Source organism: Aspergillus pseudonomiae, assembly GCF_009193645.1.
Source record: "Aspergillus pseudonomiae strain CBS 119388 unplaced genomic scaffold BDV37scaffold_120, whole genome shotgun sequence".
NCBI classification, from domain to species: Eukaryota; Fungi; Ascomycota; class Eurotiomycetes; order Eurotiales; family Aspergillaceae; genus Aspergillus; species Aspergillus pseudonomiae.
The window spans coordinates 35,283-47,346 of NW_022476112.1; the positions used below are offsets into that span (position 1 = coordinate 35,283).

Sequence of the window (12,064 nt, forward strand, 5' to 3'; positions counted from 1 at the left end):
AAGTACATTTGCCCTCAGCGACAGCATAACACAAAGACCATGGGGAGACTACGATGGTCTGATGTGGACGAAGTATATTTTCTCTCATGCGTTGGTGCCTGCGGAATTGCTGGCTAATTAGTTGCTGGGTTTTGTTTGGAAGAGCCTTTTTTTTTGGGGGGGGTTATGAATTCTCAATACTATATGTTCGACCAAGGTCCAACAAGCAATTAAATTCTAGTTGACAGATTCCACGGTAGGAATGAGGGTTCTCCCCGGAGTTGGAATTGCTTGTCACTCTTACGTTTAGCAAGAGGGTTGGTACAAACCCTTTCCCCACCCCACCTCCCTAACACTAGACTGCCTCGAAGGCGACCAGGTCCCCTACCATTCCTTGGATTATATTATTTGAATTACATCTGCGGGCCGATAATCCTCCTGAACATAACACTTGTGAGAATTCGGAAATGAAAGGATCTAGCGGAATCTTTTGCCGGCAGGGGTCGGCTACCGGGGAGTGGTTAATTTAGCATGCAGTAGGAAAATATGTAGCCAGAGTACAAAGCGATTCCAAGAGGCGTATATGCAACCGAACCGCTCGTAGAGAGAGAAGTGACAGAATATCATTTGTCTCTTTAAATGCCTTCACCAGTGTGCGTGGCCTTCAAGTTCGAGACTTTTACAGCCTTGGTGGGGCATATTGGTGCCACCTGGACTATTCCAAGGATCCATACACTTTCTTTCAATCGAGGTCTAGGCGCCAGCGCGTTTAATGATCCTTCATGATGTGGGACACGGGTAGCCGATAGACTTTAGAATACTGTGTTCATCGATTAAGTTTACACCAACCGTATGATTAGGGCCTCTACTCTATAGTTTTGATCGCGTTACTCTCATTCGCTGCGTCATCATCTTATTGATCCATACTTCCGAAGGCATGGACAAAGTGGCCTGATGTGATGCGAGGGGCGTGATAGAGCGTTGCAAGGGTCATTAAGCTCTCCTAGAGTTCAAGTACAAAGTTTTAAACCTCCCACAGCTACGTAATTGACATATTCTTCCAACTATATCATAGAGCAAGCTTCTTCCACCGATCCACACCAGGCACCAGAGTACATTCCAACTAGTCCAACACTCCTTCCACGAACGATCTAATTAGGGAAGTGAAGTATTGGCAAGCCAAAAACAATGGCGGTCAAACAAGGAAATTTGATTTCTCTTTTTATTTTACTGACATTGAGCTTACCTTGGACTACCACAGCAGCCGAATGCACCCAGAGTGATATTTCCAAACTCTCGGTGTCGGGTTGTACTTGTCCATCATCTTTTCATGCCTGCTCAAACACCTGCCCCCTTGGCAATGGATGTGGGCAAAACTCAAACCTAGTCGATAAGTGTGATGTAGGCTGTACAGATGACAATAAGGGCTGTGAGACCTGCAATTTATACTTTGGTGGCCTGTGTCGGTGCTTACGGGACGGTGACTGCTTTCACGATTCGTCTACTGGTTCTTGGACGCTGCTCCATTCCAAAACATTAATTACCACCCCACATCTTCTGCCAGGGATCTTGGACCTAGGCCCAGACAATAATGGCTGGAGACTAGGACAAATCACGCTATTGACGGGGCAATTTTCCAGCTGGGACGATGGAACTCTAGCGATGAACTCAGTCACCTCAAGGACGGAAGAGCAGATTCACATCCATGTGTGCGATAGGCCGACAAGCGTCCTGCGAAAATATCTTGAACAGAAAGATGCAGTACACTATAGCCGTCTTACGCCGATGGATTTCGACCAGCTTGGTTTCCAAAAGGACAGCGTACATTGTCAGGCAGCGAAGACAAAGGACTTTGACATGGCAAAACTTGTATCGGACTATTTGAACACCTTGGGCGCAGGTTGTGCTAAATACCATACAGGAGCTGGACTTATCACAGATAAATATGGTAATACATGGGGGTGCGTCACCACACAAGGATCCGCAGAATTTCTTTTTTGTATGAATTAGTACTTCGAAGTGCCGACAGGAGAAAGGTTATCATGTGTTATCAGCTTTCATGTAATAGGGCTTTCTACTCTAAAAGTGCTTTCATAGAGTGTGTGCTGTGAGATAAGTTATACCACCCCAACTGGGCGCTGTGTATACCATATGCATTCAAGAACATTGGGAATATTATCGCAGTGCCCATAACCTGTTCTCGCCTTGCATATCTGCACGGCTTCTTCCAGATAATCCATTCCAAGCCTCCATTGATTCGGAAAGACGATCATCTCGTTCATTGGAAGATGACGTAGGGTTTACCAGCTCACTATCCACCGATGCATCATGAGTAGCAACCACAGATGTAGCATTATAAAAGCAGAAATCAAAACGTGAGCTTTCATGCAATGAGTCTGGATGTGAATAGCAAGGATCTGGTGCAACGAAAGCGGCTCAAAATAAAGCTACCACTCGAGCAGCAAGGACACAACAACGAAGCCCAGGCCCCTTCAATCTTCATTGGAAGCATTGGATCGGGCGATACAGTTATTAAGACTGGTGAGGACCGTAGTAGTATTGCTACATCTCATGATCTCATCGCTTTTGAAATGGAAAGTCCCTGCGTGGGGGATGAAGTCCCCGGCATTGTGGTGAACGCTGTTTGTGATTATGCTGACAGCCTGTCCAGGTTATATCTCTACGAAAGTAGAGAAGCGTCTTCAAAAATCTGAACCTTGCCTGATACACCTGTTATTATCTCCACCTTAGCCTCGAAAAGCGCCAGAGTTCTCTTCAGTTCCTGGATTGTCGTGTCTCTAAACCGGGGAACATATAGGCCCCGTGTAGACTGTTGTTAGAACGGAAGTCCGGAGAAATAAATATTATTATGGAGAAAGGATCCCATATGCGTGGTTCGATGAATGCGACCGTGGGATGCCCGAGCCTCGTGACATAATTAAGCATCGTCCAGCTGCTTCGCTCTGTATTGTTACTGTAGCAGTTTATCCGCAAGCTCAGGATAAAATCGTCTCCCGATTTCGGGATAGCTTATAATGGTATTTATTAGGAAGACATTACCAGCTATCTCTTGGGATAAATTAATAAAAAAGGTCTCTGTATTAGACTTAATATTATTCTGGTGTAAGCTTATAATATAAGATAATAGTTCCAATACTATATTCTCGATAATTATATCAAGACCGATTACCCAGAAGAATATAAAGCTCAGTTATATATCAAGAGAAGTATCTCCTTTCCTATAATACTACTCTCATTTTAAATTAACTTCATAAGCAATGGCTATATAAATATCATATATAAAAGCCTCCAGTAAACAACCAATAATTATTATAAATATAATTAGGATAGGGGCCCCCGCAGTATATAGCATAGCTATATCCCCTCATTTCTGATAGTCCTTTTGGCTAGTGCTGGAATTGTGTCCAGCACCAATTCACACACGAAGAAGACGGCTATAATATAGGAGATACTCTCTATCCTCAGCTTGCACAATCTAAGTGCTATGCGGGAGATTATAGGTATATCTAAAGATATCGTAGGATTCTCTCTTTGTGCCACTGTCGGATCCCCTTTTTAAAAATAAACCTTTCACTTCCCTAACAAATCACTGTTTTAGCTAAATTAACGATAATAGTGCAATTTCTAATACCCTAACTTCGCGGTCGCATACAAGTCCAGTATCGATCAGGTCATAAGATTTAACGCTTCAATAGAGATTTTTGGTAACACCAAAACCGTCACGGTGTACATCGATTCCCCAATCACCAAAGGCCTGCCAACAACAATGGTACTTAAGGAGGTTTTACTGGACGGGTCATATAGAGAGCCCACCATTCGGCAAGGATCCTTTCATGCTTAAGAGGTGTACCAATGGGTCGTGGAGGGGAAGGTCGCAAAGACCACTCCGTCTGATGCTAGACAAGACCTTGAGATCTTGGGCATGCTTATGAAAGCTACAACGGCATGAAATACCTAACACCTTCCAAGGGAAAGTAGACAAAGTAAATCACTAGTAAAGGAAGGTCAAGAAGAGGTTAATAACTCTAGGGTTGCAAAAGGGTAAGTTGGCTGCTCTCAACAAAAGGCAAAAAAAAAAGAAGAAAAAAAAAAAGGAAAGAAAGAAAGAAAGAAAACGGTAGCATTATTCGACACTCTGTCGCAAAGGGAAGCCTTTGTGCCCGACCTTCTGCCACAGATGCAGAAAGACCAGAAGCAATCAAGGAACGGTGTGGATCTCACAATGGAGGCGAGTGTAACGAGAATGTGACGCAGAAGGCAAACGCCGAGGCTTGCAATACGGCTCTTCCCTCTTGCTCTCAAAGAAGGATTAGGTATTGATTTACTCGGTATAACACAACCATCGACCAACCCAACTGAAGTCTATTGGCACACTTTAGATTATCTGACTGGCCTTGGTGGATAACTTGGTATGGGATATTAAAATTGGTTCTTATGATTAAGGTTCTGTAAATTGGATTATCTATTTACATTTAAGGGTCACATTGAAACGAATAGTTTGCCATAAACGTACGTACTCCCCCATTCCTTGACCTTCGAAACATCCCTACCCTTTCCAGGTGTTACTTGATAGACGCGATCGCCTAGAACATTCCCACAAATGTGTGGTAATACCTTAGCAATAGCTATTGAAACGGGTATTTGGTTCGAAACAGTTCTCCCTTGCTACATCATATCAAACAAGCGCAGTATCTGACGGGGAGCATATCAATAATCACTTTAACTGTAACGATAGTATGGTATTCCTATCAGCTAAATAAAACAGTACCTGGGCTGCAAAGACTGGTATATTATTTCTTCACTATTAGGATTGTCCGCTGGCTGAACAAGTACACCAGATACCTTGTTCGAATACCTGGTTCAATGCCCGTGCAGCCACCAGACAGTAAAGTCGATTCTGTAACAAGTATCCTTGCACACCGGTCAACTCAAGAGGGTGGCTAAAAGTTTCTTTGCCTCAAAGTAGAATGGCATTCCTACTCCGAGTTGAAACGGCGTGCTCCGCAGCTGCTCACTCACTGTGTCCCTTATGCCAGCTTCCAAAATAGTTCCAGAATACGTAAACGACGGACCGTTTCAGAAGTACCCTTAATATCAATGACGGTGACATTAGATTGACAAATACAAAAGCATTAGTTAGCAGCTCCAGCCAGAGAGCGCAGAGATATTGAAGTAAACTCAAGTAACAGAAGGGTAAAGCCGAGAAGAGATAGTAGGTCTCTGAGACTCGCCCGGAATCTGGATGGGAGTCAATAATATTAACTTGGGAGACTGTGATATACTTATCACGTTTAAACAGCTTAACTATTTAGCTTTTACTAACTGGCGGGAAAGGTGGTGAAGCATAGCTGTTAAGAGACTGGGTGTTTAACTGAATAGGATTATTTATTAATCAGAGAGCTGGCAGCGATAATAGTCTAGGTAGATATAGATAGATATGCTGTATATTCTGGTCTATTACTATAGGATAATAGATATAGCAAATTATTACCGCCATTTGAAATATATCTATACTAAGTACGTGATGACTTGGTATTATCACCTATACTTATTTTACAGAGATATATAGTGACCTATTGACTGTGCAGAAGCCACACGCCGGGAGGTTAGTAGTTGGGTGGGTGACCACCAGCGAATCCGCCCTGTGGTATGTTTTTTCAATTTTTGTGGTTTTTTGCCATAGTCATTTTCTGGTGCTTAGCGTTTACACAAAGAATTGTCAAGTTCTTGCAAATGGCCCTGAACGGCTTAAAGTGGCGAGATACCCACAACGTACAGTTTTACTAATGCTTGGTGTATGACTTTTGTTTATATCCTATAGCCTGTTGCTAGAAGTTACTACTCCATTCTGAAACATATCCCTCACTTATTCAATAATCACTACCCTTCTCAATTCATCACACGGTATGAGGAAAGACGATGTGGCAAGGAAGAAAGGAATACCGTGAAATCTAATATCTCTATAACTATACATGTAATGTAGGATAACCCAATGATATGTGAACTCTTACCCATCTACCAAATAACCAGCGTGATTTGCATCTAAGGCTTTGCGCTGCATTCTCGCCTCTTGAAAAGAGTAGCAGTATCAAGCACAGTCCCGTTGGAACTGCTGATAAACTCATGGGTGAGGTGCGTGCAGTTGTGGAAAGTGAGCTTGCTCCAACCATACGCCGAGTCCTGTGCCGCGCGCGAGTAAGGCTGGAGAGGATACTTCAAGGAATCCAATCCATCGTAGTGACCAGCAGCACCGTTGGTAATATACCAGGGGGCGCTGGGATTGTTCAAGCCGTTAGGGTCAGCATTGAAAGTCCTGATTGGTGCATTTCGCTCGTATAAGTGCGTGTGACCAGATAGAACCAGGTCAACACCATACTTCAGAAAAATCGGCTCGAAAACCTTACGACAGTCCTCGCAGATTGTGCCGCTCTGATTCTTGGCGCTGATGTACCAGGGACGGTGACCGGCTGCGACTATTAGTTAGTACTGATATCGTAGATCCATATCGATGGATCTTTCCCTTTCTTGCAGAGGAGGTTATGAGGATAGGACTTTAAGAAACGTACCAGCAATAATCCATGGGGTCTTGTTTCGATCCACAGAGCTCAAATCCTTCTCAAGCCAGTTGAGCTGGGCGTCGCGAAGCGTGCTAAATGGGCCGCTTTCCTCACCCTCGCTTCCTCCAATTTCATCCGGACCGATGAAACCGTGCCCGAGGTCAGTTTCCGTGTCGAATTGAACGTAATGCACCATACCACTGTCGAACGAATACCAGAAGTTGCCCACACCCCCCGATTGGGGACTGGGCATGCGGAAGTGGTTACGATAGCCGGTGAAGTTGGTTTGACCGGGCATACAGATGGAGACATTGTAAGAGATGTGATGCGTTGAGTCACTTGTACCACCGTTATCACCTAAAACACATTAGACAGCGTCCGTAGATGGCTGCTTCTTCATTGCTCGGGGGATCAATCTTACAGTTGGCCTCGTGATTGCCAGGGCCCACCATATATGGCTTCTTCGAAGTGATGGCCGACATTTCATCATAGTATTGGTTCAGTAAGGATTCGTAGACTTTGTATCCATCGGCAATGGTTGTATTAGGAAGAAACCCTTGGATTTCCTCCTTGAGCCAATAGTCGGCGTAGGCAATGTCGCCCGCTGCATTAGGGACATGGTCAATATGTAATCCGCGTGCATCTGAATTTAAGAATGAAAACATACGGTGCCATAAGAAGTCCGTGCTTGCTCCCTGTTCTTGGAGAGACTGCATGGTATTGTTGTCCCCAGGCTTCAAAGGGTGGCCTGCGCCTTTGCCGACATGGGTGGTTAGGCCTTCAGGGCCCATCACTCCCATGTCAATTGCTACCGCGACCGAATATGGAGCCTGATCCCCCACAGGGCGACTGGCCATGAAAGTGTATGGCTCGGTAGCATTGCTATGTTCAGGCAGGTAGTAGTAAACAGTGCCTGGCTCCAGATCCAGCAACGGAACATGGTTGTTGTAGGTCAAAGATGTTTCATAAGTGACTGAGACATCGGAAGAGGCCTCCTGATCCAATTGGTTGGGCTTGCGGCCGTAGCGAACCGTGGGCTTGGTCAACTGAGAATAAGTGTTCCAACTAACCATCATACCCTGTTCTCCGGCATATGCCAAGCGCAGTTGCCTAGGAAGAACATCATTCTGGGGCTTCGCAAATGATGTTGATGTGAAGAGTAGCGACGCAGGCAGGACAGCCGACAGGCCCAGAAAACGAACCATGTTGAGCAAAACAGTTTGATTGTTCAAAGATGCTGTCTAATGTCGCAAACATGGCAGGGAGTTTATATAAGGGGTTTTATTGACGCACAGACTTGGCAAGGTTTTATTTAGCTATGGAGAAGCTCGACGCTAGAGTGCTTGTTTCCGCTAGACATCTGGACCCTGCCGCACGTGGACCGGGTTTGCCCTGTTATAGGCGCCCACTCCCAAATTAGTCCCCCTTTGCCACGGAACACATACATTACGATCAACTTCAAGCAATAAAGAAATGACAGAGCGATGGGGCGGGGGCAAAGAGCAGGAACTGAATGAAGCACAAGGAGTTTTGTACAAGCTACTGGAACCTGCAGTAAGAATATCTGAAGAAACGAGAATGCAAAACAACGGCCCACCACAGACACCCTTCCAGGCGAATTATATATATAAAGAAGATAACAAATAAAGGAAAAACCTGATAGCCTTCAGCAGTAACCCCAATATTGTCTTTCTGAGCTAGAAAGTGAGATTTATATTAGCCTTAGCTTTAAGTTGGGAATCATGAATACATCCAGCTACCTCAGCTGGATCGTTCCACCTATAGGATCAGTTCCCAGTATTATCCAACCGACTTCATGCCTAGTGTCTCCTCTTCTGACTTTATAAGCTTATATCCCTCCTTTTGGTAAAGGCGTCGCGCCGATGTTAAGCCATTATTTGTCCCCAACCGTATTCGCGAATAACCCACCTCGCGAGCAAAACTGGTACATTGCTGAATCAAGGCACGGCCAAGTTCAAATCCTCGTGCGCTAGGTTCGACAAGAAGAAGGCGCAGTTTTGCTCCATTGAGATCCGAGTCCCTGTCCTTCACTAACAGCACGCAACCGATGAATGACCCATCACGTTCTGCAACCCAGCAGCGTTCGCATTTTGGCACGAGGCCCTCAAAACACTCGGTCCATCCGTATTCATAATCCTTGTGCCTGATTGCATGGTTTAAATGGCGAAAGCAAGGAGCCAGTGCCCTTCGGCCTCATCTTTATCCCCATTGGTAAGAAGCGCGTGGATTTTTTTCCGAAGAATGGTCCCATATCGCACGCAACGGTCCTCGAATTCAGGAAGTCTATAAGCACGATCAACGTTGACTTTCTTGTCAAGGAGCATTTTGACAATCTCCTGGGATCCATTCTCAATCGCTCGGGATAACGCAGTCCTTCCGCCTCGTTCTTTCTTGTTGATGTTAGTCTCTTTTTTCCAGGAGCATTCCCACGATCGTTCCATAGCATTGCTGGTGGCATAGTGCAGTGGCGTAGCTCCGTGCTTATCCTGTATGGTGGTTGATCGGCTCCTAAGCCGTTTCCTCAGCCTCCCCTTATTTTGCCACAGGAGCGATATTATGTCCTTATTTGCGCTCCGCGCTGCCCAATCCAGCGCTATTCTTCCATAACTATCTTTGGCATTGATGTTAGTGCTCTTGTTGTTGACCATTGATGTCACCATAGCCTTGTGCTCATTTCGTACCTCCCAGTGTAGAGCTATCGTTCCATGGTGTTCTTTGGCGTTGATGGCCAGTTTCCCTCGGAGCAAACGTTTCAGCAATTGGTCGATTCCAAAGTATGCGACAATGTGCAACTTCGTGACATTCTTCCTCCGTTGCAGGCTGTATTGCGAAAGGCTCATGACTTTGATTGCACATTGCAGTTTATGACTCGTCTCAAGGAGTTCCTGAGCTTGCTCCTTGATAGGACTCGCGTCTTTCTCGGTTTTCCAATCAAGTTCCTGTCGCGCATGGGATCCCCACTGCTCAGCAGCATAGACAACGAGAGGAGAACCCGCTAGTTGCTCCTTCAGGCTGTGGCCTATTGTTAAAAATGACTCGATGCAGGTTGTTGCAATACCTGGAGCATCCCTGAGCCAGTCCTTTTGTTCCTTCTCAAGGTATACTTTGGGCAGTTAAATGGATTAGGCGGACTGTTCATGAGCTCTGATTTATATCGACCAGGCCTTCACAAAGGTCATCTGGAATCCTGGGGGCTGTTCCTTCTCCACAACTCAGAGCCAAAGCCCCCTCTAATTCTCCAACGGTCAGATAGCGGGAACGCCGAAGTGAGCCAGTACGAAATTTGTCTCACAACCTCTAGTTGCCTTTTAGTCTTCCTCCTAATCTTTTCCACATGTCCTCAAATGCTTTGTCCAGGTTATCCGGCAGATCATTCATCCAGGTAACGAGTTCGTCCTTCCTTCGCGTCGGACGTAGCGTATCCATATGCAGTTTCACTAGAAGAAATCTACAAAGCCCAGGTTAGTGCTGCACACCATGATAGATATGGTGATACTGACATTCCATCACTCCCCTTTACCACCCTATTCACAATGTGAAATTTCTCTTAATCTGATAGCCCTCCACTGTCGCGCGAGATGTCAACCTTGATCCGGCTATCCGCATATGAATTTAAGTCTTCAGAGGGATGAATCTCCACGGTTGTATACGTGGGGAACATGTATGGAAGGCGTCTCTACGACCGGGAGGTGGCCAGGAGGTTCACTGTTTGCTCTAACGAGCGAGGTTTGTTGAGTTCTTCCACAAACTCTTCACGAGCTTCGTCCCCAATTCGTCCAGGGCATCCACAATGAGGAAGACTTTTGAGTATCTGCGGAGTTCATGGTAGAGTACCTTGCGAACTTCATCAACATCTGGATGTGTATGCTTCTGGTCATCATTCTGGCGCAGTTCTTTCACCTCATCATCAACAGGACCCCCACGGGCGACAGCCAGCTGCAGCAAAAGGCTAGCCAGGATACTGTCCACGGTCTGGCGAGCTTGATCCTTAGAATTGCAATATACGCAGGCTACACCAAGCTTGTTATTCGCGTTGAGCTCTCTCCGGAGGTGATCAACGATGATCGATATGTTGATCCATCCTCCATTAGCTTTTCTTCCGTTTGATCGCTGCGAGGAGCTCTTACACTTGCATGGTCTTACCAGTGCTAGCGGTGAGGAAAGTTTAGCGAGCTCCAAGTTAGGGGCGATAGGGATATATCATACGAAGCCCAGTATATAGGAGAGTTCCCTTTGAGCTTGAAACCCATCCCTTGAGTGCCTCGCTGCTCACTAGCGTTGTGCCCGTCCACTGTGTTCTTTTTCTGGGTAGGTCCTGCTGAGTTTGAAGGAAATTAAGTGAGGATAGCCAAGTATGGATTTTTTCTTTCACTAAATATTTAATGTTAGCAATAATAAATCCTAAAAATACTAAATAAACGCTAGATAGTTAAGCGTCTTGCTCTGAGTCTCAATGTATATATCCCCTTGTGCGGACACATTCCCAGAGATGATATGTCCATTCTCTACTTTATACCTCCCAAGGTATACGTGATTGCCTCCAGGAGAAACATCCGTGCTGTTGTTGCGCTTAACTATAGGTTCTGGTCCAGGGATGCCATGCTGGTGGGAGTATTGTAACGCCATAATATCTGGCTTGGGTTCAGAATCCTGAGATATCGTGGTATATACAATGTCAAATTTATCATATATCCAAGTTTGATCGCTGGAGAAAATACCAGGGCAAAAGTCCAAGGATTATTTGACACTTATAAACGGTTTGGACACATGTGCACCACCCACATGTTTTATTTCCTCTTTCGCCTTCCCTTCTTTTCTATTGTCGTTGCCCTTGCTTTCGATGCCTGCCTCATTCTGCAAAGGATATTGCAGCCTTCGCATCAGAAAGAGTCTTCAGCCTCATCAAGAGCAGAGTGTCCAAGCTACCCGGCTCAAGCTAGGGTGTTTGCTTCACTGAGTATGCTTTACACACTGTGACGTGTGATATGAGGCAGGTGCCTTGTGACGTTTAGCTTCTCTCAGACAAAAAGAGCTGGTCATGAAAGAGAAAGGCACCCGATTCCTGACCCTAGCTACTCACGGCTAGGTGATTAAAAGAGCCGAACCGTATCCTAGATGAGGTGCCAAGCCGACCAACTACCCTCCAACACGCAAGCATACCCCTCTGTTACCCATAAATTTACTTAATAGACCAATGGTGGAGAATATCCTCAATTCCGTTTAGTTTCAGCGTTGACCGGTGGGAGCAATTGTGTCTTACAGGATTCCCTTTCAGGACCCGGCGCTGGCACAGGAGACTTAGGCTTCCTGCACCTACAAATCTTCCAAAGAAAAGCTGTCTAGTGTATCTCGCCAACTGTGGCAGTTCGACGAGCGTCAGCCTCCAAAATGGGGAACGTTTCAATGCGGAACTACTCGCTAAGGCTGCACGGATCGGCCCTGAGCCAGCCATCCATTGCCACCCAAGGTGAGGAAGAAGGCTCGGA

The 12,064-nt window shown here is 45.6% G+C and overlaps 3 protein-coding genes across 3 annotated transcripts; 1 reads left to right on the forward strand and 2 right to left on the reverse strand.

Annotated features, from left to right (window-relative positions):
• The first annotated feature begins 1,059 nt into the window (after window positions 1–1,059).
• Window positions 1,060–2,043, forward strand: BDV37DRAFT_263333 (uncharacterized protein). The gene has a single exon (XM_032083538.1). It carries the CDS (start codon window positions 1,168–1,170, stop codon window positions 1,987–1,989), a length of 822 nt encoding a protein of 273 aa, XP_031935758.1. The 5' UTR covers window positions 1,060–1,167; the 3' UTR covers window positions 1,990–2,043.
• Window positions 2,044–6,042: 3,999 nt separating this feature from the next.
• BDV37DRAFT_291087 (purple acid phosphatase family protein) lies at window positions 6,043–7,782 on the reverse strand (the record flags this gene model as incomplete). The annotated part of the gene is made up of 4 exons (XM_032088861.1): window positions 7,225–7,782; window positions 6,979–7,161; window positions 6,567–6,914; window positions 6,043–6,467 (listed from the first exon to the last, which is right to left on the reverse strand). The coding sequence occupies exons 1-4, from the start codon at window positions 7,760–7,762 to the stop codon at window positions 6,043–6,045; spliced, it is 1,494 nt and encodes a 497-aa protein (XP_031935759.1). The 5' UTR covers window positions 7,763–7,782.
• Window positions 7,783–8,734: 952 nt separating this feature from the next.
• On the reverse strand, window positions 8,735–10,828 carry BDV37DRAFT_288507 (ankyrin repeat domain-containing protein; the record flags this gene model as incomplete). Its single annotated transcript, XM_032088279.1, has 3 exons — window positions 8,735–9,681; window positions 10,328–10,716; window positions 10,785–10,828. The coding sequence occupies 3 exons, from the start codon at window positions 10,826–10,828 to the stop codon at window positions 8,735–8,737; spliced, it is 1,380 nt and encodes a 459-aa protein (XP_031935760.1).
• Between the last annotated feature and the right edge of the window lie 1,236 nt (window positions 10,829–12,064).

Bases quoted from the DNA above. Each gene is read 5' to 3' on its own strand.
- BDV37DRAFT_263333 (XM_032083538.1), top strand. From the start codon at position 1,168: ATGGCGGTCAAACAAGGAAATTTGATTTCTCTTTTTATTTTACTGACA.